Source organism: Sorex araneus, chromosome 1 (genome assembly GCF_027595985.1).
Source record: "Sorex araneus isolate mSorAra2 chromosome 1, mSorAra2.pri, whole genome shotgun sequence".
NCBI classification, from domain to species: domain Eukaryota; kingdom Metazoa; phylum Chordata; class Mammalia; order Eulipotyphla; family Soricidae; genus Sorex; species Sorex araneus.
The window spans coordinates 102,767,505-102,794,091 of record NC_073302.1 but is presented as its reverse complement, the minus strand read 5'-3'; the positions used below and the strand labels follow the sequence as shown (position 1 = coordinate 102,794,091).

Sequence of the window (26,587 nt, the reverse complement as noted above, 5' to 3'; positions counted from 1 at the left end):
GCCGGGTGCAAGGCAAACGCCCTGCCCGCTGCACCATCACTGCGGCCCCTGATCTCCTTCTTCTTCTTCTTCTTCGCCTCTTCCTTTTGAAGGACACCTGGGCGCAACTGACCAACAAACACATGACCATTCTACATCTCTGATAATAATTTATTCTCGCTTTCCTCGTGTTAGGATCGCTTCTGTTCGCTGATCTTGGCGAACGCGTGGAGACTGTGTGCTGTGGATGCCCTTGCTTGGAGCTGGTTTCTAGCAAAGGATGCATGCCTATCTATGTGCTGATTTATATGCCGACGACAGGCTCCCCGTGGTGCTTCTGACTCTTGAGGACGAGGCGCCTGCAACGTCAGGCGGGGGGAGGCATGGACGGGGGCGGGGGGCTCTGCCTGATCTCTTGGGGGCTGCTCGCCTCCCCCCAGAAAAGCCTCCTAGCCTGGCTTCCGGGACAGCATGCAGCACCCCGCGGGGCAGGGGAAGGGCAAAGAGGAAGGGGCGTCGGAACACGCCCTCACCCTGGAGAGAAAACACAGGGAGAGATTGCTGGAACCTTCTTTTCAACAAAGGGGTCTCCGGGCAACGGTATCAAACCGTCTTCACTACAAACTGTCCCGTCCTTAGTAAAACCCTGAAAATTGGGGGCTGAAAAATTCAGCATACAAAATTACACAGAAAATGCCCTTGGATGAATTGGTCTCCGAACTTTCTCGAGTGAGGTTTGAAAGGTCGACATTTAGGCAGACGGTGGGTCGGGCGTCTCCACTGCCGGACGCGCCCAATTCCACCCCCATCGGGTGTCGCCTGAACCCGCAGGGCCCCGTTTCCAGGGATCCCCACGGGAAGTTTGGGGACGTGCAGCGGAAGGGGCTGAGGCGGGCTCGACCCGCGGGGCCCGCGCCCCCCTCACGTCCTTTTCCTCCAGGGCGGCGCCCGCCTTTCCTTCTGCGCCTGGGCAGCCCGCTGCCTCTCGGCCTCCTCCGCCTTCCTCTTCTCCTCCTTGGCCTCCTTGTAGCGCCACTTGGGCAGCTGCAGGTGGCCGCTGTCCTTGGTGCTGCCCTTGGCCGGCGGCCGCTCGGGCTGGAAGGTGGGCGCGGGCGCCTTGCTCACGCGCACGCGGGGGATGACCACGCCGGGCCGCACGCTGCCCCTCCGCAGCCGGTGCAGGGCCAGCAGGCTGGCCTTCCGCGGGGCGCCGGGCGGCCGCGGGGGGCTCCCCTCCCCGCAGACCCCCGAGGTCTGGGCCGGCGGCGGCGGCGGCGGCGGCTCCGGGCCCCGCCCCTGGCCCGGTTCCTCCTCCGGGGCCCGCGCGTCCCTGCGAGCGCGCGCCTGCACGATCTCCTGCACCGCCAGGCGTCGCTTCCCCACGCGCGGCGGGCTCTCGGGGCACACGGTCTGGCAGGCCACCGCCACCGCGGGGCTGAAGTGGCTGGTGGTCATCCTGACCATGTGGTCCAGGACCCCGCCGTCCTGCGGGTCGCGCGCGCGGGGGCCGAGCGCGCCCCGCAGGAAGCGGGTGAACTTCTGCAGGCAGTTCTTGGAGCTGGCGGCCGGCTTGGCGGCCCCCTGCAGGCCCTGGGGCAGCTCCGGCTTGTACTTGTCCCCAAACTGCTCCGGGCACGGCCGCTCCAGCAGCCTCTGGATGAGCCGCACCGCCTCCAGGCGCCCCGTGTAGGCGGCCCACTCCGCGGGCGACATCCCGCGCCGGGGGTCCCTCGCGTGCACGTCTGCCCCTGTGAAAAGCAACGCAAACAGCCATGGGCGGGTGGACACGCCAGGAACTTTCCGGCTGGCGGGCAGAATAACGAAGGCAGGGGGGGTACAGTGGGGAGGGCGCTGGCCTTGCGCGTGGGCACCCTGGTTCAACCCCCTGCCTCCCCTATGGCCCTCCGGACCCTGCCAGGGGCGATCCCAGACACAGAGCCAGCCGGGAGTAAGCCCTGAGCACTGCTGGGTGTGCACCCCGCCCCCAAAGTGAAAGCTGAAGGCAGTGACTGAGGCAGAAGCAAAAATCCGCCCCCCCCCCCATACCAGAACCAAAGGGATGATATGAATGTCACATCCGAGAAACAACCTCTCTGCTACCTCGACTTACAATTCCAAGGTTGGTACTTAGGGGATGGGAAGAGTCGGGTCATTCCCAGCCGAGCCCGGGGCGGCTCCCTGGGGCTGCACTCAGGGACCCGTGTGGGGTGGCAGGAATGGGCGGGCGGGCTGTGTGCAGGATGAGAGCGTTCCTTGCGGTGCTTTCTCACTCCTTGTTATTGGGGGAGGGGAGATGTCTCCCAAGCAGTGCTCAGGGGCCTCTCCAGGAGGCTGGTTCTGTGCAGAGGGTGATGCCGTGCTGGCAAGGCTGGCCGCCGGGGCAGTGAGCAGCGCCCGGCCCACCTTGATGTGCCCCTGTAAGGCTCCCCTCTCCTGTCCCAGGATCCCAAAGCAGCGGGGGCTTCTCGGTGCTTCTGCGCCCACACCCGGCCACGCTCAGGGCTCACTCGGGATCGATCCTGAGTGGGACCTTACACGGTGGTGAGGGTCAAACCGAACCACTGCCCTGCCTGGCCCGATCTCAAGCACCCGGACAAACCCGGGTCTCAGTGTCCCCCGAGATGCCGTGACAGCACAGCTGGCCCGCAGTGAGGAAGGACTCGTGGAAACCCAATTGGGTGGACCCAATTCAGCCAAACACGCTTTTGGTTTTTGGGGTTATACTCCGAGATGCTCGGGGGTTATTCCTGGCTCTGCGCTCAAGGATCACATCTAGTGGTGCTCCGGGGACCATATGGGGATGCCGAGGATCGAACCCAGGTCAGCCACATGCTGTGGTGTAGAGCCCTCCCCATTGTACCATCACTTCAGTGCTCAGCGGAAATCCTGAAGAGCAAATCTGCGGCTTCCCGGAGAAGGCACTCGGCCCTGGGGCCCCGGGGCCTTGGTACACTGGCACGCGCCTGCCCTACAGGCCACAGGCTGGCACCTCCCAGCCCCCGCTCCAGCTGCTTCCAAAGACCTCTCACCCGGCTCTCCAACGGGCTGTAATTCTAGAGGGGCCCCGATCCCCCATCCTCGGGGGCTCCCAGACACGAGGCGTTTCCTCGCTAAACCACCCGCACCCCCTCCTCCTCCGATCGTGCTGAAGCTCAACTCAGCTTGACGACGCCTGGTCGCCGTGGGCTCCGGAGTCTAAGGAGGGGCCAGTTCAGTTCACCCTGGCCCCATTTCAACTGCGCAGACAGTAGGAAATTATTCAGGGGTTCAAGTCCCATTTGTCGTATTTCTAGGGCAATTACCTGGTGTGGGCGTCCCCCGAGGCCTGGGTTGGCAGCACTGTGCCCGCACAGCCCCAGGAACCCGGCCCAGGAGAACAGAAGGTCAATGAACCCCCTGTGCCCCAATGCCCCCCCCAGCCAGGAAGACCACCCCCCCAACACCTGAGTTCACCCACTCACGCTCTGAATTTTGTGGCACCTTAAAGAAAAGTCGTACGAGAGGCGTGGTAATTATGTGGACCTGGAAATCGGGATAGAACTCATTAGCTCGAGCACAATTTATAAACTGACTGAAATGAAAAGGAGGCAGTAAAAGTGTCGCGGCGAAAAATAGATGACACATTAAACCTTAATTAATTGCATGTCACTTAAGAAGGAACCAACTGCAAAATGAAAACCTTAATGAACGTGGCCCGGAAGAGACATTCTTCACATGCTAATGGGAAGGCCAGAGCCAGGCCGGCGTCTGGGGCGCTGGTGTCCCGGAGAAAACACAAACACAAGGGCCACCCTGGCGCCACGGGTGCTCACAGTCACTCGAGGTCACGGAAGGAAGGCAAGTCCCGAGGACCAACACGTGACACATGCGCCTTGCGGGGGACACGCAGAAGCTGCTGGAGACCAGCTCTGGGCAGCCCCGGCTCTTCCTCCCGGCTGCCAGCCCGGGGCTCCGCGCGCCCAAGCACACAGAGCTGAGCACCTGCCCGGGGGTCCACCGCCCCCTCCTCGAGGCCGACACTGCTACACAAACATCCTCTACTCCAGGGCCTGGGGCTGGAGCGGCACTTGCCTTGCATGCAGCCGACCCGGGTTCGATCCCCGGCATCCCATAGGGTCCCCCGAGCACCGCCAGGAGTCATTCCTGAGTGCAGAGCCAGGAGTGAGCCCTGAGCATCACCAAGTATGGCCCCACAAAGCCGAATAAATGACTTTTTAAAAAGCCATTGCTTCATGACCCCGGGGCCTGTGCACATGCTCTGCATGCAGATGCGCCAGTTTTGATTCCTGGCACCTCAGGGCCGCGACTGGCAGCAAGCACGGGCCCAGAGCCCCAAATGAGCAAACACGGCGTTACTGAGGGGTGGCCCCCAAACCAAACCCAAATCCTCTCCTCCATTCAGGGCGGAAAGTTGGTCTGGGGCAGACTCCAAGCACCCCCAGACAGGTCTTGGCAGGGGCGTGATTTCCCAGGAGGCACTGAGCGGTCTGTGAAGTCACACGGGGCTCAGTGAAGAGACGGGGTCACCCGCTGTGCCAAGCCAACAGTTGCCGGAGATGCCTGCGGGTGATGGGTTTTGGCCAGCGGCGGGCACAGGCCGTGCCCTCGATGGACCCGGAGCCTCAGTTATCAGCGACCCACGAACCATTTCAGCTCGCTCACACGGACCAGCTGCTCTCCTCGACTCACTTCCTCCTCCCCGCCCCTTAAGCAGGCCTCGCTGGGTTCCAGCGGGGGCATCGCTGGGTTTCCCCCTGGTCTGTGTACCAGGAACTGCCAGTCTGAGCTCTGGCTCCTGGAAAACACAGACGCGTGGTCCTTCCTGTCCCTTCCCGATCCTGGGGTCACTGAGCATCTTTCAGAGAGTCCAGCCAGGGCTAACGGCAGCTGCCCAGCAGGGACGCCAGCTCAGAGGGCGGCTACCAGCTCCCCCCTCTTCCTGCGTCCCTCTCTCCACTCGGGACTCCCGGGGTGACTTCTAGAAAACCAAGCGCACGCCCTGGCTTGGTCTCAAGGCCTCGCCGTGTGGCCCCGCGGCTCTGTTCTGGTGACCGCGGGGCCTGGTGTAAAAGCGCTTTCTCTGCCCAAGAACTTGAAACCGTCACAGCTCGGCACCTGCTCAGTTAAGGGGAACTTGTGTTCTTCCTGGGAACAGAGAGACGTGTCTGCTGCGGGGCTTCCCGGGCACAGCTGGTGAGAGGAGCAACGGCCACCGCGCCCCAGGCCTTGGCCGAGCTCCCTCCCTCCCAGCCCGTCCAGGACACCGCGGGACTCGCGTCCACGCAGCAGAGATCTCTCTGCCACCTCCGCCCTCTCACATCCCTCCGAATCACCGGGTTCCACGGCCCCCGCGCGACTGGTCGGCAGAGCCCGTGTCCTTCTCGCGAAGCCAATTCAGAAAGTCAATACTTGGACTTTTTGGAAATGGGTTGGGTTGTTTGTTTTGTTTTTCCATATAAATCCAGAGTTCCGACCATCCTCCTGTCCTTTCACTCCCTGACCAGACCAGGGTAACGCCCACCTGGAGGCGTCCAGCTCGAGCGTTTGTCAGGCCTACAGGACAGACGGACACGGCGACTCAGAAACTCATCTCGGGCAGCGGGCGCTGTGGTCTGAGGCGGCCAGAGCCGTGCCCTTAAGCACGCACTAGTGGGGGTGCCTTTAGCGCTGAAATTGTGCCTGCGACGGTCACCCGTGTCATCAGTGGTTTTTCTTCAGCTGCACAGAAACATCCGCCGTGGGAAAGGTCCTCTGAGAGAAACTCTCGGGGGACGGAAGGTGACCCCTTGGTGGCGGCCTTGCACACACGTAAGGTCTGGGTTCAATTCCTAGCACCACATGACCCCTGAGCACCAGCAGGATCCCCTTCTGAGCACTGAAGGGAGAGTAGCCCACGAGCACTGAATGAGGAGTAATCCCCGAACACCGAGAGGAGAGCAGCCCCAGAGCACTGAACCAAGAATAACCCCTGAGCACTGCCAGGTGTGAACCCAAAGCAAAGTGAAAATAAATAGCACGTGAATTCCCCAAAGAAACGTGGGATAGAGAGAGAGTACAGGGATCAGGGCGCTTGCCTTGCATGTAACTAAGCGGGGTTTGATCCCTGGCACCACATAAGGTCCCCAAGCACGGCCAGGAGTGCTCTCTGAGCACAGCGGGCCGGGAGTCAGCCCCGAGCACGGCCACTGGGTGTGGACAAAAGAGATTTTTAAGGAAAGAAAAGGAACACTTGGAATCTAAAATCTTTAAACGCTTTCTTTTGTCGTAGTATTTTTAAAGGGAGTGTGTGTGTGTGTGTGTGTGTGTGTGTGCGTGCGCACGCGCGCGCGCGCGCGCGCACGTGTGCATGTGTGTGCATGCCAAGGGTCAAGCCAGGACAAGAAAGGCCCTCGCCCTGGCCCCAAAGCCCAGTACTGATATACCTCAGTAGAAGTAAGATTTGCCAAACCGCCCCAAAGCAGGGCGGGAAGGAGGAAGGTGCCTGCCGCAGAGGCGGGGTGGGCGGGGGACGTGGGGGTGGGACGCCGCCGGGGCTCTTGGTGGCAGAAGATGTGCGCTGGTGGAGGGGTGCGTGTCCGTCACTGTGGACTGAAACTCGGCCATGAAAGTCCGTAGCCGTACCTCACGGGGATTCAGTTAAAAGCACAAGGTTTGAAACACCCGTGCCCGTTTGCCAGGTCGCTCCGTCATTTCCCAAGCCCCCGCCGGGAGGCCGAGAGTGGGATTCTCCTGGTTCTTTTCAAACAGACGGCTGGGGGGCTCAGGGCTGGGGGCTCAGGGCTGGGGGGCTCAGGGCTGGGGGCTCAGGGCTGGGGGGACTCAGGGCTGGGGGGACTCAGGGCTGGGGGCTCAGGGCCGAGGGGGCTCAGGGCTGGGGGGCTCAGGGCTGGGGGGCCCAGGGCTGAGGGGACTCAGGGCTGGGGGTGCTCAGGGCCGGGGGGGCTCAGGGCTGAGGGGGCTCAGGGCCGGGGGGGAGACTCAGGGCTGGGGGGCTCAAGGCTGGGGGGTCTCAGGGCTGGGGGGCTCAGGGCTGGGGGGGCTCAGGGCTGCGGGGCTCAGGGCCGGGGAGGCTCAGGGCTGGGGGACTCAGGGCTGGGGGGGCTCAGGGCTGGGGGGCCCATGGCTGGGGGGGCTCAGGGCTGGGGCGGTTGGGGAAGGGGCCCAATTCGACCCCTGAAACCTCTGGTCCCCAAGGACCACAGGGACAAGCCCTGAGCACTGGGCCAGGAGCAGCCCCTGAGCACCACTCACATGCTCCCAACCCCACAGAGACCCAACACACACACAAGACACAGCACACACATAGTACACAGTGTATACAACACACACACAACACACACAGCACAACACACATGACACACAACACACATAACACAACACACATATGACACACAGCACACACATAATATACAACACATACACATAACACACAACATACACATAACACACACAACATACACATAACACAAAACACACAAACATAACACACAGAACACGCACAACACACACACATAACACAGCATACATATAACTCACAACATACACAACACACATAACACATAACACACAACACAACACACATAACACTAACATACACATATAACACTAACACACAACACACACACATAGCACTAACACACATATAGCACACATAACACGACACACATAACATACATAACACTAACACACAATGTAACACATGTAACACACAACACAAATAACACACAACACATACATGTGACACCAACACACATACAGCACACACAACACACACGCAGTAGAAGAGGAGGCCGGGGAGAGCGGTGGGGCGGAGCAGACGCAGGCTGAGTCCCGCAGCGAAGCCCCCAGCGGCCGCTGAGGGGCCCCGGGTCACGGCTGCCATTTCTCTGTGCTCCAGGAGCTCAGGCGACAGTGCTCAGGGGACAGCGTGGCCTGGAGGGGCCTGCACGCCCGTGGAGTGCCCCCATGCGGACCCCCGGGAGGGGAGGCCAGCGCCCTGGACACGGGCTCCTCACGCACTGTGGGCCCAGGCCTGAGGCTGCAGTCGGGCCCTCGGGGACATTGTCCGGGGGCTACAGCCGCAACCTCAGCAGGGGGGGGGTCGTGCCCGGGACCGGGGACGGGGGACAGCGAGCACTGCCGGAGGGGGGTCAGGGGGCGAAGGGCCGGCGAGCTCTGCCCGGGGCTCCCGCACTCCTGCTCCTGCCGGGCCAGGGGGCCGTGGGGTGGGGGTGGGGGTGGGGGGGATGGGGGGCGGGGGGCATACCTGCCAGCATGAGCGCGCGCACACACTCGGTGCGCCCGTGCATGGCGGCCTTCATCAGGGCCGAGAAGCCCAGCACGTTCCTGCGCTCCAGGTCCAGGCCGGGGAAGTAGTTGAGCAGGTAGCTGGTGACCGTGGCGTGCCCTGCCGAGAGAGACAGTCAGGGGCGCGGGGACAGAGGGCGTCCCGGGTCCTGGCCGTCCCCGCCACATACAGACACACACACACACTCACAAACACACTCACACACACACACTCACACTCACACACACACACACACTCCCACACGCGCACACACACTCCCACACGCGCACACACACACACACACACAGTCACACTCACACACTCCCACACACTCACACACACACTCCCACACGCGCACACACACTCACACGCGCGCGCACACACACAATGCACACACACGCTCACACACACTCACACACGCGCCCCGCCCAGGGCCCAGTGAGTGGGGCCCACGGGTGAGGGTCCCGGGTTCCGGGCAGAGCCACAGGGCGACTGCGTGGGGGAGGACCTGAGGGCCGGAGGGGGAGCCCAGCGGGGGGCGTGTGCCCGCTCCTGCCCCGCCCCGCACCCGCAGAGACCCCGCCGGCCAGGGAGGCGCATCCGCGGGGGCCGCCCCCGTCCCAGGAGCGCGTGGCCGCATCTGGGTCACAGGCCGCAGGGCAGAGTCAGGCCAAAGCCCCCCTCCCCCGCAGAGCAGCGGGCGGGCAGGGCCTGGCCGGCCAGGCGTGAGCCCCCCGGGTCCCCCGGGCCCCGTTTCCGGCCCCGCTGCGGGGTCCGCGCTCTCCCGGCGGGCTTCTGGGCTGCGGGCCGGGCCCGGCGGGTTCTCACGGGACAGTGCTCCCGGGCTTCCCGGCCCGCCGGGGCTTTCACGGCCCGGGACTTCCCTGCGCTGAAGTCATTCTCTGCACGGAGGGGCAGAAAGCCCCAGGGAAACCCCCCACACACACACACGCGATCCTCCCCCTCGCCCCAGGACTCCCCTCGCTGCAGCCCTGCCCCTGAGGGGGGGAGGGGAAACACCTGCTTCCCCGCCCCCCCACTGCTGCCCTGGCTCTGAGGGCTGGCCCGGGCATCCCGCGTGCCAGGGGCCCGGCCTGGCCCTGAGCGCTGCCCCGCCGCCCCCTCCCCGCCCCAGACCACCCACCCACCCCCGCGCCCTGCGCCACGTGGCCTCCGGGGCCAGAGGAAGGTGGTCGGGGCCACTTGAGGCCCCTGCAGGGGCGAGGGAAGCTCCCGGGGCAGCCCGCACGCAGGGGGCTCAGCTCCTCACCCCGGGAAGAGCGGGGCCGGGCTCGAGCCAGGGGGACATGAGGGAGCACTCGGCTGTCGGGGCAGGAGCACCTTCAGCGCTGATGGCCCGGCCCGCCGGACACGGGCAAGGGCGGCTCCGGGCGGCACGAGCCAGAGACTCGTGTCCACTGGCTCAAGGGCTCGGGCTTCGTCGTCTGGCTTTGGGGTTGGCCGCTGGCGGTGCTCAAAATCACTCCCGGCAGTGCCCAGGGGTGAGGCGGTCTGGGGCTGACACCCGGGATGCTGCGTGTATGAGCACCAGGCCGGGCCTTCCTCCCAGTCCTCTGTTCCCTCCCTCGGAGCAACGCCCCAGAGAGACGCCCAGAGGGCTGGGGGCCGGGTAGCGCAGGGGTTTGAACTGCGGCTGGCGTAAGGCAAGTGGCCAACTCTGGACTCCCCTCTCCCTCTCTCCCCGCTCTCTCCCCCTCTCCCCCTCCCTCCCTCTCCCCCCTCTCCCCCTCTCCCTCCCTCTCTTCCCCTCACTTCCTCTCCCCCCTCTCTCCCCCTCTCTACCTCTCCTCTCCCCCTCCCTCCCCCTCCCTCCCTCTCCCTCCCTCTCTCCCCCTCTCTCTCTCCCTCTCCCCCTCCCCCTCTCTCTCTCTCTCTCTCTCCCTCTCTCCCCTCCTCTCTCCCCTCTCCCTTTCTCTCTCCTTTTCTCTCTCCCTCTTTCTCCCTCTCTCTCTCCCCCTCTGTTTCTCCCCCTCTCCCTCTCCCTCCCTCTCTTCCCCTCACTCCCTCTCCCTCTCTCCCTCTCTCTCTCCCCCCTCTCTCCCTCTCTCTCCTCCCTGTCTCCCTCTTTCTCTCCCTTTCTCTCCCTCTGCCCCTCTCTGTCTCTCTCCCTCTCTCTGTCTTTCTCTCCTTCTCTCCCTCTCCCCCTGTCTCCCTCTTTCTCCCTCTTTCTCTCCCTCTCTCTCCCCCTCTCTCTCTCCGTCTTTTTCTCCTTCTCTCTCTCCCTCCTCTCTCTCCCTCTCTCCATCTCTCTCTCCCTCTCTCTCCCTCTCTCCCTCCCTCTCCCCCCCCACTCATCGGGCTCAGGCCGCACTAAACGGGGGTCAGCTGAGAGCGAGGCTCTTCCATCTCTCCAAAACATTCTCTTTCTGGGAGGACCCTAAGATCTCACCCTCCCACCTCCCTGCCCACCCCCCAGTTTCTCTCTCCAGTCTCCCCTTCCTCGGACGCTGCTGCTCTGGTGCAGGAGGCCAGAGAGACGGCCCAAGGGGCTGGCCATGCTCTGCATGTGGAGTCCCGGGTTCAAGCCCCGGCAACCCCATGCTTCCCTGAGATGCACCTCCGGGAGGGACCCCTGAGCACAGAGCCAGGAGTATCCCCTAAGGCACGCCAGGGTGACCTAAAAACCCAACAGGGAAAGAATGAACGTCCTGGGGCTGGAGCGAGAGCACAGCGGGGAGGGTGTTTGCCTTGCACACGGCCAACCCGGGTTCGATTCCCAGCATCCCATATGGTCCCCTGAGCACCAGGAGTCACTCCTGAGTGCAGAGCCAGGAATAACCCCTGAGCATCGCCGGGTGTGACCCAAAAAGAATGAACGTCCCGTAAAAGTGAAGTTCTCCTAGACCCGCGACACAGTGCTCAGGCAGGGCAGCGCCAGGCTCAGGACCAGGAGGGAGCGCAGAGACTCTGCGTCAGCAGGGGGAGCCGGGGGCAGGGCCGGCAGGCGTCTCTCCGCAGCCCTGCCACACACCCGGCACGGACAGGCACCGGTGGGCCACTGCTCAGCCACACTCGGGCCGCACGAACCCTGGCTGCTGCCCACCCGCCCGACGCCCCTCCGGGCTGGAGGCTCCAGCCCCAAACCTGCCCGGCCGATCCCTGCATGCAGAGCCAGGAGTAAGCCCCGGGCACCCGGGGTGGTGACAGAGTCGCCTGCCGATAGCCCTGTGAGGGCGTCAGGCTTAGAGGAGGGTCAGGCCCTCCGGGCAAAAGCCAGGGCCTGCGAGATGGCTCCCTGCCCAGCTCCCCGGGAGAGCAGAGCCCCACCCACTGGGCCACCCTGCCTACCTTCCCTTGAGAGCAGAGCCCCACCCACTGGGCCACCCTGCCCAGTTGCCCCAAGAGAGCAGAGCGCCACCCACTGGGCCACCCTGTCAAAGAGCCAAAGGTAGCTGAGCACAAGCAGCTCCACACGAGCCGGCCGCCGGGCCCTGGGCCCCCTGAGGAGTCTGAGCCGCCCCAGGCCTCTTCTACCCCCTGGGCCCGGGAAGGCGGGAGGTCGCCAGCACCTGAGCCGAGCTCTCCTGCCCAGTGGCCCGGCCCGAGCTACCAGCTGGGCTTCTCGGCCGTGGCCGTCCCAGGTTCCCGCCTCCCGCTCCCTGGCCCGGCTGGGTCCTGGGGGCCTGTCTGCGGGGAGACGTGGCCCTGCTGCCCGCTTCCCTGATGCCCCTCGCCCTCGGCCCAGCTCGCCGCCCCTCACTGCCCGCACACGGGACTCCCGCCATTTCCTGCCGCAGTCGGCCTGGTCGGGCCCTGGTCTGGGACGCCCGAGGGGTCACCGGGGGGCCGTGTGAGAGCCCCTGAGTCGGCCCCAGGGAAGGAGAAATTAAAAACCATCCAGGCTGGGCTGGTCCGTGCCAGGTTCAGCCTGCGGGGGAAGGTGAGGACCGGCCAGAGCCCCCCCCCAGACCCTGGGTCTGCAGAGACAGGGCCAGGCCACAGGGGGGCCAAGGGCTTGCTCCAGTGCCCACCCGCGCTTGAGAGAGTGGCCTCTTGGGGCTGGAGCAATAGGACTGCGGGGAGGACTTTTGCCTTGCATGTGGCTGACCCGGGCTCGATGCCCGGCATCCCACACGGTCCCCTGAGCGCCGCTAGGAGTGATTCCTGAGTGCAAAGGCAGGAAGAACCCCTGTGTATCGCTGGGTGTGGGATAGAAAAGAAGGAAAGAAAGAAAGAAAGAAAGAAAGAAAGAAAGAAAGAAAGAAAGAAAGAAAGAAAGAAAGAAAGAAAGAAAGAAAGAAAGAAAGAAAGAAAGAAAGAAAGGAGGGAGGGAGGGAGGAAGGGAGGGAGGGAGGGAGGGAGGAAATAGAGAAGAAATAAGGAAGAAAGAAAGAAAGAAAGGAAGGAAGAAGGGAGGGAGGGAGGGAGGAAGGAAGGGAGGGAGGGAGAAAGGAAGGAAGGAAGGAAGGAGGAAGGAAGGAAGGAAGGAGGAAGGAAGGAAGGAAGGAAGGAAGGAAGGAAGGAGGAAGAAAGAAGGAAATAGAGAAGAAAGAAAGAAAGAGAGAAAGAAAGAAAGAAAGAAAGAAAGAAAGAAAGAAAGAAAGAAAGAAAGAAAGAAAGAAAGAAAGAAGGAAGGAAGGAAGGAAGGAAGGAAGGAAGGAAGGAAGGAAGGAAGGAAGCAGGCGCCCCTTTCCCAGAGCCCGTCGGCCATCCCCTGGCCGCAGTGTCCTTCTGATGACCGGCAGGTCCGGAGCGCCGGCTGCTGCCCGACCAAGAAACTTTCTTTTTGGCTTTTTGGGTCACACCTGGCAGTGCACAGGGGTTCCTCCTGGCTCTGCACTCAGGAATTACCCCCGGCGGTGCTCAGGGGACCATATCCCGGGGTGTAAGCCTCGTCAGCTTCATCAGCACATCCCCGCAGCTCTCAAGGGACCGGCACAGCCGACCGTCACGCTGCCCCAGGCCTTCTGGTGACACACTCTCCACCGAGGCCCAGGGCCCTGCGAGACCCCCGTGGTTTCCACGGTCGGGGGGGGGGGGTGGCGGGATGGTGTCTTGGGCCACTGGCTCATGTTGTTGCTCATGTTCCGCATGGGTGAAACCCGCGGTTTCACTTCCTGCTGGCCTCACTGAGCACAGTCGCCACCTCGGTCCTCTCCGTGTTGTCCCCACGGGCGACTTCACTGTTTCCCACAGCGGGGCAGGAACCCCCACGGACAGACCCCACACTCCTCACACGGGCCGCTGGTGCCTGAGCCACGGGGATTGCCACGTCTAGGCTCTTGGGATAACGCTGCCATGAGCCAGGAGCGCGAACACCCCTCAACGCCCCGGGTAACGCGCCCTGGGCCCCGCTCTCCTGCCCAGGGGCCTTTGCACATGCTCATATTCTAGCATCTTCTGCTTCTCCTTTGCACCCAGTTGCTTGAGGGGCCAGACTGTTCAGTGCAAGCTCTCCCCTGGTCATGACCCCCAACGGCTCCTAAGCCACGATGTGCAAGTTCCACGGGGGGTGGGGGGGGCTGTGGAGGGACACACCTGGCTGCCAGCCCCCTCATGAGCCGGCCCCTCCGTGCAGCCCGGCCGGGGGAAGGATGAGGAATCCCCACCCCTCCCTCCGAAAGACCCTCTCAGCCGCCAGGCGACCCCCACAACCTCAGACTCAAAAGAAAAATGTGTTTTGCTTCCTGTGGGGCCACACCTGGCTCTGCTCAGTGCTCACTCCTGGCTCTGCACCCAGGGGTCACTCCTGGCAAGCTCAGGGGGCCATCTGGGGTGCTGGGGATCAAACCTGGCCGGCCACCTGCGCGGCGTGCACCCCACACCCTACCCGCTGGATTAGCACTCTGGCCCCAAAAGAAAAAAAATCAATTCATTCATGAAAACGTTTTTTTCTTGTTCTTTTTTTAGGGGGGTAGGCGGGTTTGGTTGGGGGGGCACACTGGGCTGTGCTCACCCTGGTCATGCCTCGCTGCCTGGGGGACCGTCTGGGGAACCTGGAACCAAACTTGGGTTGGCCACGTGCAAGGCGGGTACGCCCTCCCTGCCATGCCACGCTCCAGCCCCAAACACTCTTCTGCAACGCTTGTGCAGTCAAGGTACCCAAACTTGTTTCTGAAAGCAACAGTGGTTGGACATGCCAGGACAGGTCAATCCCAAGAACTCATTCATTCACTCGTCACAATTAGCTACTGGGGAGACTCGAACTCATTCATTCACTCGTCACAATTAGCTACTGGGGAGACTCTAACTCATTCATTCACTCGTCACAATTAGCTACTGGGAGACCCGAACCCATTCATTCACTCGTTACAATTAGCTACTGGGGAGACTCGAACTCATTCATTCATTCGTTACAATTAGCTACTGGGGAGACTGGAACTCATTCATTCACTGGTCACAATTAGACTGGGAGACCCGAACTCATTCATTCATTCGTTACAATTAGCTACTGGGAGACCCAAACTCATTCATTCACTCATCACAATTAGCTACTGGGAGACCTGAACTCATTCATTCACTTGTCACAATTAGCTACTGGGAGACCCGAACTCATTCATTCACTCATCACAATTAGCTACCTGGGGACCCGAACTAATTCATTCACTCGTTACAATTAGCTACTGGGAGACCCGAACTCATTCATTCACTCATCACAATTAGCTACTGAGGGACCCAAACTCATTCATTCACTCATCACAATTAACTACTGGGGGGACCTGAACTCATTCATTCACTCGTCACAATTAACTATTGGGGGACTCGAACTCATTCATTCACTGGTCACAATTAGCTACTGGGGAGAGCCAAAGCCAACAGCCTCCAATAGAGAGCCAGCCCAGAGACACATCTAATCCCGACAGAACGATCAGCAGCTCAACTGCCCAGGCGGGAACCAGCCCACAGGCCAAGCATCTGGGTGGGCCAAATCCCCTCCCCCCTGAGACCCGCAGCCTTTGTCCAACCTCTGTCTGCCAGCAGAGAAACAGGCCAGCACCGAGTCTCCGAGTCAGGGACACCTCAGAATCTTCCCAGGTGGGCTGGCCGGGCTGAGAACCCCGGGGCCTTCTCGGGATAGGGACGGGCAGGTCCCCTTTCCGCCTGAAGACCCCGCCGCCCGCAGCCTCACCAGCACCCCCTGGCCCAGGAGCTGCAGCTCCGCTACTGAACCTCGTCAGGCTCCAAGCCCCCACAGTGCCCCAGGCCCACAGCCCCTGGCCCAAGCCCCCACAGTGCCCCAGGCCCACAGCCCCTGGCCCAAGCCCCCACAGTGCCCCAGGCCCACAGCCCCTGGCCCACCGGGCCACAACGGCCCGAGGTGTCCTAGTGCGGCCAGCCAGCAGGACAGCAGGAGTGCGGCAGGGAAGCTGCAGGCAGGACCGACCCCAGGAGCCTGATCGACACACAGGAGGCCCAGCAGCACCGCCCGACACAGCAGACGCTCAGACAATGACAGGACAGTGCTCACACATCAGCACCGTCGGCCTGAGCTGCGGGAACTCCAGCTGCCTCTGCGTCGTAGCAGCAATGTGGAGTAGATTCAGTGTGCCGTCAAGGGGGCAGGCTGCCGGGTGGGGGCGGGGGCATGGTTGGAGGGAAGGGGACACTGGGGGTGGGGTGGTGTTGGGACACTGAGTGCCTAAAGCGACTGTGGTAGGAACAACTTGGTAAATCACGATCTTGTGATTAAAAAAAATTTTAATAAAACTTTTTAAAAAATTACTGATTGTTTTATACATACCATTTATGATATATACATCCCTCTCGGAGAGCCCGGCAAGCTACCGAGAGTATCCCGCCTGCACGGCAGAGCCTGGCAAGCTACCTGTGGTGTATTCGACATGCCAAAAACAGTAATGATAGGTCTCATTCTCCTGACCCTGAAAGAGCCTCCAATCGTTGGGAAAGACGAGTAAGGAGAGGCTGCTAAAATCTCAGGGCTGAGTGTAATAGAGATGTTACTGGTGCCCACTCATGTAAATCGAAGAACAATGGGATGACAGTGATACAGTGATTATTTTTAAAAAAAGAAAAGACGGATTCAGCATTGGACTGAGTGCCAGTTGTGGGTTCAAATCTTCACGTATGCCTCTTGCCATGGAAAGGTGACAAGCTCTACTCTAAAAAACAGACTTTTTGAAAAATAAAGTAAATGTAAACCATACAGTCTTTGAGTCTAAAGCCTTAGCTGGGCTGACACCAGGTCCTCATTTTCCAAACAAACCCAGTAGAGGGAACTGTTGGCTTTGGAAAGGCTGAATCCCACCATAGATGCAGGAGAGAACCCGGCTCATCCAGGAGGAAGAAATGCAGAGAAGTGAGCAGGAGGAAGATGGCGTGTGGAGGAGGCTGGAGGCAGGTGTCTGAGGGAGGAGGCTGGAGACAGGTATCTGATGGAGGAGGCTGGGGACAGGTGTCTGATGGAGGAGGCTGGGGACAGGTGTCTGATGGAGGAGGCTGGGGATAGCTGTCTGATGGAGGAGGCTGGGAGCAGGTGTCTGATGGAAGAGGCTGGGGACAGGTGTCTGATGGAGGAGGCTGGGGGCAGGTGTCTGATGGAGGAGGCTGGGGGCAGGTGTCTGATGGAGGAGGCTGGGGGCAGGTGTCTGATGGAGGAGGCTGAGGGCAGGTCTGAGTTATTTGTACAGCGGGTGGTTCGGCTTGGGCCAAGCAGCAAAGCTGTGAAACATGAGCTCACAAAACAGTCACCACAACACCAAAATGACAAGGGCCAGAGACTCCCAGGTCCTTAATAACGAAAGCGGCAAAACCAAGCGAAGGAGAAACATTTCAGAAACCCCAAAGCACGGTGCAGTCAGGTGTTAATCAGGCTGCCTGCCGGGCAGAGAGCAAAAGGAGGCGGGGAAACAAAGCAGACCCTCCCACAAGGACGGAGGGGGGCAGCCCCGTCCCCCATGTGCCCAGGGCCCCCGCCCCCTGCCCCGCGTCCCCTGACTTGAATCACCGCCAAGCTGGTGCCAGCTCAGCCCCCCCGCCACCCCCCCCCAGCCCATGACATGAATGAATGCAAGGAAGGACGTTTCCAGGCTGCAGGGAAGATGCAGGACCCAAGCAGCTTTGCCGAGGATAGGAGCACTAGGCCCATCCCGGGCGCGGCAGCATTCTGCAGGCTCACCTCAAGCCCATTTTACCAGCGGAGGTGGGGGGTGGCGTCAGCTGCCAGCGTCCAGGGCCCTGGGGACCATTCAGGGTCAGCGCTGCCCGCTCTCCAAGGACAAGCCGCAGAGGGAGTCCCAGCCCGCACCCAGCAGGAGAGCAGGTGACTGTAGGAGAACATCGGTCTGTCCTTCCTGCCTTGTCACTGGGAGCTTTGGTTTATTGGGTTACTCCCATCACAGTGCTCCTATTCCTCTGTGTGTATCTGTAACCTCTTTCTTGGTGCTTTGCTTCCCCAACTGGTCAATCACCTTTATCTCCATATCAGTCTCTGTTAACTTGTAAATACTGCTTTTCTCTTCTCCTTACGTCCTTTGCATCGTTAGTTCAGAGCAATGTCCTTTTTGTATGGACACAGGAAGACCGTTAATTCTATGCTTTCATAACTTGGGAGTTAATTGACTCAGAACAATAATCACTCCTGGGCATCTGTTCTCTCAACTAAAGCCTCAGTTGCCCTTAGTTCCTAGCACCCTCAAAGCAGGGTCCCGATGAGGGGCTGGATGGACCCAGGGCAAGCTGTGAGCTACCCTGGCATCGAAATGAGCCAGGTCAAGTGCCATAATACTTAACTATAAGTTAAGAGGATGGTTATGGACAAATTCTGTCATGATCCAAAAAGTAATGAGTGGATTAGGACCCTGCTAGGGTTAGGAAAGATTAATCTGGTCTAAACACTGTAGTCTGAGATCTATAGGGAGATGCCCCCAGGAGAGCCACCCGACAAACTTAATGCATCTCGTACTGTGTCCATACAAAAAGGACATTGCTCTGAATTAACGATGCGAAGGACATAAGGAGAAGAGAAAAGCAATGTTTACAAGTTAACAGAGTCTGATACGGAGATAAAGGTGCTTGACCGGTTGGGGAAGCAGAGCAAAAAGAAAGAGGTTACAGATAAACACAGAGGACTGGGAGCACTGTGACAAGAGTAACCCAATAAACCTAAGCTCCCTGTGCAAGGCAGAAAGGACGAACCAATGCTACCCTACAGATGACACCCTGTTTGAGAACACTCCGTGGGTGACGCCCTGTTTGAGAACACCAGGCTGCTCCTCACTCCCGGACTGCTGGCAGACGCGAGTCTGACGCCCAGGACTGCCCCCCCAGCCCACCCCATGTCCCCACCTGCCCAGCGCCTCGGACAAGCAGGAACCGAAACCCGCAGCAGTTTCCAATAGCTTCGGACCACTCAGACTCCGAGGGGGCCGGCATTCTCCTTCCAGAAGCTTCCCTGTCATGCAGGGAGGCGCTGCACAGGACCAGACCTGAATCGGCAGCTTCCCACGAGCCTCTGACTGAAGCGAGGGTGTGTCCCCCGTTCGCGAAGCCCCAGGGTGAGCCCAGATCACAGGCTGCAGCGGGGAGCAGGGGCGGGGAGCAGCACCCGGGGAGTGGGCTGGAACACGCCCAGCACGCGGGGGAACTCCGAGCGGGGGCTCCCGAGCAGGCTGAGCCTAAGGCACCTCCTCTGCCTTCCCACCCTCCCAGATCCCTCACTGCTGCCTTGCCACCCCTCCTCGGCCCTGCTTCCCACCCACCGGAGGTCCCGATGTCCTGGAGTGGGTCAGGTTGGAGCAGGACAGAAGGGGTAAAGGGTCCCCAGACACCCTAACTCCGACCCAGGGGCGCTCCACCCTGACTCAGCCGCTGCCAACAATCGCCCCATCCAGTCCTCAGTTTTCCCTTCTGAGCACATCTGCTCAGGCCTGGCACACACCCAGACACCAGCTGCTTGCTACCCCAAGGTTTGTACCCAGTTCTTCCGGGAGCCAGGGTGCCCGCGGTCAGGGCTGAGGGTGTAGGTGAGCGTGCAGTTCACGGGGCACAGACAACAGCACCCCAGCCAGGGAACAGAAATCACCGCTGGGTGAACTGTTTCCTGAGGCTCTGGCCGCAGGCCTGAGAGACAGGACAGTGAGTTAGGGCACTTGCCTTGCCCGTGGCCTAACCCCCGTGCAGTGCGGCCCCGCTCACACTGCTGTTCAATCCCTGTGCAGTGTAGGCTGTCCACACCGCTACCCCCGTTGCAGTACAGCCCCGCCTACACTGCTGTCCAATCCCCATGCAGCGTGTATCCCGCCCACACGGATATCCAATCCCCGTGCAGCGTGTAGCCCCGCCCACACGGATATCCAATCCCCGTACAGCGTGTAGGCCTGCCCACACTGGTGGCCAGCCCTGTGCAACGTGTAGCCCCGCCCATGCTGCTGTCCAATCCCCGTGCAGCTCGTAGCCCCGCCAACACTGGTGTCCTATCCCCATGCAGTGTGTAGCCCAGCCCACACTGCTGTCCAATGCCCTGCAGCGTGAAACCCCGCCCACACTTTTGTCCTATCCCCGTGCAGCGTGTAGCCCCGCCCACACTGCTGTCCTATCCCTGTGCAGTGTGCAGCCCCGCCCACATTGCTGTCTAATCCCCCTGCAGTGTAGCCCTGCCCACACTGCTGTCCAATCCCCGTGCAGCGTGTAGCCCCGCCCACACTGCTGTCCTATCCCCGTGCAGTGTAGCCCTACCCACTGAGGCTTGGGGCGTCCTGTCCAGCCCCCATCCCGAGACTATGTATCAACAACCTCCCCACAGCAGCGGGTGCGCCTGCGGGCCCCTGATGAACAAACAGCGTCTTTCCCTAGCTCGGCCAGGGCCTCCTCTTGGCTGAGTGACCACACGGCCGTGCTCCTGGAATGCTGGAAAGGGCCAGTTCCAAGCCTGGCCCCCCGCAGGCTTCCCGGGAGAGCAGCTGTGCAAGGACTGGCCGTGCTTCCCGCGTGCCCCCCCGGGTCCAAAGATCACCCTGGATGTGGAGACTAAACCCAGTCTGTAGAACTGGGATCCGGGGGCATCGCGCGATCAGAATGAGCCAGAGGTGGGAAGGTCAGCACAGGAGGCTGACCACACTCGTCCGCGGAACAGAGAGATCAGCTGGCCACACGCCTCGGGTACCGGAACACAGACCGGATGGCGCCAGGCAGGGGGGGCGGAGATGGAGGGGAGCAAAGACCTTGACTGGGAGTAACGGGAACACGCGTGAAGGGTCTGGATCCCACGGCAGTGCTCAGGGAGGGAAGACAGGCACCACATGTGGGTGGCAGGGAGGAAGGTGGGACGGGAGGGGACAGGGACAGGGCAGGAGGGGCGGGCTCCTTGGTGGCGGGGTGCCAGACACCGGAGCACTGTAACTGTCGTAGAAACATTTGAGCAAACTAACCAACCCCAGACACCTCCCGGGGAAGCGGGGCCAGCCCTGGCCCCACCCGCAGCCCCCAGCTTTCTTTTTATTTATTTTTTCCAGTTTGGAGGCACAGCTCCCAGGAGGCAGTGCTCGGGGACCAGGTGGCACCTCGTGCAGAGGGAGCCTGTGCTCCAGCCCTGGCCGGCCCCGCCTTCCTGACCTGCAGGGGCTGCTGTCACCTCCAGGGGCAAACCAGTACCCTTCCTCCCCAGCCCCCCAACACCCGCTGTGAGCTCAGGTAACACTCTTCCAGAAGTGCCCAATCCAGAGTTGGCGAGTCTCCATCTCAGTCTGCACGAGGGGGACACGCGGGGCCCCCACAGGCACGAGGAGACCGTGCGCGCACGTGCCCACGCGCCTCTCAAACTCACTCCCCGGGGCGGGTCTTACCAGCCTGCGCCGCCGTGATCAGTGCCGTGTTGCCCTCGCTGTCCTGCCAGTTAACGTCGATGTGGGGGCACTCTGCCAGGGCCACCACCGCGTCCACGAAGCCGTGGGAGCAGGCGACGATGAGGCCGGTCTGCAAAGGAAGGGGGCGCTGATGAGAGGCGGGCGGCCCCGGGTCCCGGTTCTCAGCGCCCTTTTAGAGACATTCGTTTCTGGGGCTGGAGCCTCAGCCGGTGATGCTCAGGGCTCGCTCCCGCCTCAGTGCTCAGGACTCACTCACATTCACATACACACACTCACATACACACACTTACACTCACATACACACACACACTCACACACTTACACTCACATACAGACACTCACACTGAACAGGCTGTGTCGCCTTCTGTCCCTGCAGAGGTCGAAGTCGCAGGAGCTCTGAGTGGCCATCCCCGGGCGCCCCCAGCTGTGCCGGGGTGGGGGGGACACCCGTGTCCCCGTGCCCGACCCACACTCGCTGGGTGAAACCCCATCGCCCACCTGAGGTACGCAGAGGAAGTGCGTTTGTAAAGGGATGGGGTCAAGAGCGTGGGGTCCTCAGGAGGGCTGCTCCACGGCTTGGAAGCCACCTCACATGCTGGGGGAAATGGCAGCTGAGATAGAGACAGGACCACCAAGGAAAGGGTGCTTGGAGGGCCTGCTCGGGACGGGAGCTGTGGGCTGAAAGCTGACTAGAGACCGAACAGGACGGCCACTTAGTACCTCTACTCAAACCACAACACCCAAAAGGAGAGAGAGAGCAAAAGGGTATGCCCTGCCGCAGAGGCGGGGTGGGCTGCATCATTGTATAACTGAAATGTAAGCATGAAACTTTGCAAGTCTGTAACTGTACCTCATTGCTCCGGCGGGCACCAGTAACGTCTCCATGGTGAGACTTGTTGTTACTGTTTTTTGCATATCGAATATGCCACAGGGAGCTTGCCAGGCTCTGCCGTGTGGGCGGGATACTCTCGGTAGCTTGCCGGGTTCTCCGAGAGGGACGGAGGAATCGAACCTGGGTCAGCCACATGCAAGGCAAATGCCCTACCCGCTGTTAAAAAATAATAATAATAAAATTTAAAAAAAAATAAAATAAAAGGGGCTCAAAGAGCCTGCCTAGGTGGGTCTCACTGCTCCAGCTGGAATTTAAAAAAAAATAAATAAAAGAGTGTGGGGTCCTCAGGAACGGGATCGGTGGCCCCATGGATGAGAACCCAGGACGGCAGACTTGCAGGGGCTGAGCCCAGTTTGAACCGGGCCCTGCACTGTGGCTCCTGTGCAGGCAGGAATAATCCCTGGGCATGGGCTGTGAAGCCCCACACAACCCCCGAAGAGAGACCCCTAGGGGGTCCCTCCTTCCGCCAGTGGGAGCACAGCGAGAAGCCGGCCGCGTCGGCACCCGGTGCCCCAGAACCAAAGTCGCTTCAGCTGGCCAGCCTTCTGGGCAGCGTGTCCTGCAGACGGCCTCAGCTAAGACGCCGGGTCGCACCGGAAGGAAAAACCCACCTTCTCAAATACACAGATCGGATACACGAAGGCTCCGCCCCGCCCAGGAGCTGGATCGCAGGATAAAGGCCGGCGACGCTAGCTGGCTGACACCCGCCATGTGGCGGAGGGGCTCCCTCGGGGCCTGTGGCACCCTAAGCAGCGTCCCCAGGGCCAGGGAGGGCATGAGGAGCCCGTTAGTGACACACGAGGCTCCCGGCAGGCCTGGCCCAAGGGTAACTCACAAATACTCAAACTGCGGGAGCTCGGGAGAACACCTGGGCCGCTGGGCGTCCCCCGCAGCGACATCCGCTCCCACCGCCGGGACGCACGTCAAGGCCACCTGCAGTGTCCCCTGGGCGGCGCTGAGACAGGCGCTGGGTGTGCCACGGGGGCGTCTCTCACGCTCCCCTCTGAGCGCAGCAGCCAGGCCTGCGGGCTCTCTGGGCTCTCCGGGATGGGGTCCAGCGCGCTCGCCAGCACCCACAGGCCGGAAGATGCGGGGTTCCACCCGCTGAGCTCCGGTAGCACCTGCCGCAGTTCTCAAATTATCGACAATTTCCCGACTTGCAGGGAAGGCCAGTTAAACACCACGGAGACGCTTCCTTTTTTTTTTTTCTTTTTTGACACTTCCTTCTTTATGTAACTGCGAGTTCATTTTTAATACAGAAAAAAAAAAAAAAGCCATGACTAGAGAGGGGGAAATTTCCAGTCCAGCCAGAATTGTGGTGTTTTGAAGAAAGCCTTAAACAAAAACCTCATTCCCTGCAGGAGTGAGAGGTAGCATCAGAATTCTACAAATGTCCTGGATTATATCAGCAGAGTAAAGGGAGGGCGCGGGGGGCTCAGCCCCACCAACATGTGGGACGGGAGGAGAGTCCAGCGGGCAGGGCACTGGCCTTGCACACAGCAGCCCCGGGTTCAGACCCTGGCATCCCATACAGTCCCCAGAGCATCTCCAGGAGTAATTCCTTAGCTCAGAGCCAGGAGTGACTCCTGAGCACTGCTGGGAATGCCCAGCACCCCAAAAAACAAGTGCCCAACACACAAACAATTCTCTTTACACCAAAATAGGATTACCTGCTATCTATTTGGGTCAGGAACATATAGCTTTTTACATCAATAAACATACTTCTCTAACAAAATTTCCACTATCATGGCATATCCTAGTCCACAGAAGGCCAGAACTCTTCCTTCCTTCCTTCCCTTCTTCCTTCCCTTCTTCCTTCCTTCCCTTCTTTCTTTCCTTCTTTCTTTCTTTCTTTCTTTCTTTCTTTCTTTCTTTCTCTTTCTTTCTCTCTCTCTCTTTCTCTCTCTCTTTCTCTCTTTCTCTTTCTTTCTTTCTTTCTTTCTCTTTCTTTCTCTCTCTCTCTCTTTCTTTCTTTCTTTCTTTCTTTCTTTCTTTCTTTCTTTCTTTCTTTCTTTCTTTCTTTCTTTCTTTCTTTCTTTCTTTCTTTCTTTCCTTTTTGGGTCACACCCAGCAATGCACAGGGGTTACTCCTGACTCATGCACTCAGGAATTACCCCTGGCGCTGCTCGAGGGACCCTATGGGATGCTGAGAATCGAACCTGGGTTGGCCACATGCAGGGCAAACACCCTCCCCGCTGTGCTATGGCTCCAGTCCCCAGAACCCCCTTTGTCTGGGAGTCTTTCTGCTGGGGACTGACAACCACTCCTGTTCCTCCTGTTGTGAGTAAAACCTACAGGCCAAAAAAGACTCTGTCCATGCCTGTAAGTTATGAATGCGAGTGCACGTGTATGTGTGTGTGTGTGTGTGTGTGTGTGTCCTTCCCTCCCTTAGAAGTGGTATTTCCGGATTAAAGGCAAGCAACGTTTGGGCAGCCCTTAACGTTTGAACACAGGCTGCAAACTTGCTCTCTGGATGGTCCCACCTTCCCGGGAGGGCCCTGCGCTCAGGGAAACCGTGCCCGAGGGCACCAACAGCTGGGTGTTCTCAAGGGGACGCCTGGCTGCCGTCCACCAGCTCCCTCCCTCCTCTGCCGCCCACTGAAGGTAACAGAGCCCCCGTGGCCACCTCAGGCCAGACCCCCTGCTGCACGCCACCACCGGGGCCCTGATATAACAGGCTGCACGTGCAGGGGTGAGGGCGGAAGAGCTAAAGGGGAGAACGCAGTGGTCCTGGGGGCTGTGGAGATGGTCCATCCGGCCAGAGCATGGGCTTTGCACTCAGGAGCGCCGAGTTCGAGCCCCAGTGGCGTGGGGTCTCCCGAGCACAGCAGGGAGCAGCCCCTGAGCATCGCCCAGGGCAGGGCTCAAGGGAGCACGTGAGGTGCCAGAGGTCAAACCTGGGCTGGCCGCACGCATGCACGCATGCAGGGCCGTCTGCCTGCTGCACTGTCTCTCCAGTCCCCAAATAGAAACACTGTTTCAAAGATGCGACTATGGGGCTGGAGCCATAGCACAGCGGGGAGGGCGTTTGCCTTGCACGCCGCCAACCCGGGTTCGATTCCCAGCATCCCATGGTCCCGTGAGCACTGCCAGGAGTAATTCCTGAGAGCAGAGCCAGGAGTAACCCCTGTGCATTGTTGGGTGTGACTCGAAAAGAAGCACTGTAGCACTGTCGTCCCATTCTTCATCGATTTTGCTCGAGTGGGCACCAGAAACATCTCCATTGTGAGACTTGTTACTGGTTTTGGCATATCCAATACACCCCAGGGAGCTTGCCAGGCTCTGCCGTGTGGGCGGGATACTCTCAGTAGCTTGCCGGGCTCTCCGAGAGGGACGGAGGAATCGAACCTGAGTCAGCCGTGTGTAAGGCAAATGCCCTACCCGCTGTGCTATGCCTCCAGTCCAGACTCAAAAAGAAAAAAAAAACAATTCACAGACGTGACTGGGTGTAGAGAGCTACCCCGGGTGGTTAGGCGTCTGCCTTGTGCACGGCCGGCCCTGACTTGACCCCTGGCACGAATATGGTCTACTAAAAACTACCAGGAGTGCTCCCTGAGCACCACGGTGTGACCCCCGAACAAACCAAACGGATAATGTAGGACACGAAACAGAGGCCACCCACACAAACGGACATTCGTGCCGCCCCTGCCCCCTCCATCCCTGCCTTCGACACTTCGTTCTCTGAGTCTGGCATTTTCACCTGGCCAACCCGCTGGGAACCACACGGCGGAGTAACACAGTCAGACTGTCTGCACACACCCGGGTCTCCCCATAAACTCCGCCACCAACACCGCCCGGCCTTGCTAGTGCAGCTTCTCCGCTCCTGCCTCCCGCACGCTCCCCTCGCTGCCTTCCCGTGGGGTGGCACCGAAAGTGGCCCACGCACACAGCGTGTCGGTCATCCCGCAGGTCAGCCAGGGGGTGTGGCCGGGGGTCTGACTCACTGTAGGGGAGTTGATACTTCGACACCCCCCCCCCGCCGCCCAGCTCCTCAGGGACCCACTGGGCCGGAGAATTCTGTTTCCGCTGCAATGTCTCCACCGCCCGGCAGGCTGAAGAGCTGTAACCCTGGACCCCAGCCGCGTCCTCAAGACACTCGGTCATCGCGCTTAGCCCCTGGCCAGTGCCCGGCCACCCGCCGGGCCTTAAGCTGCCCTGCACCTGGCGCCCTGAGCACGGACTTAGACGCAAGGCATTAACGTAATATCATTAGGAGACAAGTCGGGTGCCCGAGGGAGGGGGGCTCCCCTTTGGAGGTCAGCTAGAAATTCTAGGGGCTCAACACAAGGCCCCAGCTGTCCGACACAGCAGGGAAGCTGGAGCCAGGGGGAAAGCGAGTTGAGATCTTCCTGCCTTCAACAAACCCTCGAGAGCAAACCCCCTTCCCCAGGGTTCCCGGGGGACTCAGTGCAGCACCAATATTCCCATCTTGTTTTGCTTTGTCTTTGTTCGGGGGTTGCGCCCAGCGGTGCTCAGGGCTTACTTACTCCTGGCTCTGGAGTCGGGGGTCCCTCCTGGCACATTTGGGGACCCGAGGGGGTGCTGGGGATGAGGTTGGCTGTGTCCAAAGCCCGTGTGCTACGCTGCAGGCCTCAGAACCAGCATGTCATCCTGTCATGAGATGTATAAGCAGGTCAAAGGGATGGG

The 26,587-nt window shown here is 60.6% G+C and overlaps 1 protein-coding gene across 1 annotated transcript in view; it reads right to left on the bottom strand.

The window, feature by feature from the left end:
- Positions 1-129: 129 nt before the first annotated feature.
- Positions 130-26,587, bottom strand: part of ANKRD33B (ankyrin repeat domain 33B) — a 56,151-nt gene continuing 29,693 nt past the window's right edge. The window contains exons 2-4 of the mRNA XM_055135028.1: positions 21,028-21,157; positions 8,246-8,386; positions 130-1,727 (exon numbers count right to left, since the gene is read on the bottom strand). Coding sequence (XP_054991003.1) covers positions 901-1,727; positions 8,246-8,386; positions 21,028-21,157 — 1,098 coding nt within the window. The 3' untranslated portion in view covers positions 130-900. The remainder of the gene's footprint in view (positions 1,728-8,245; positions 8,387-21,027; positions 21,158-26,587) is intronic.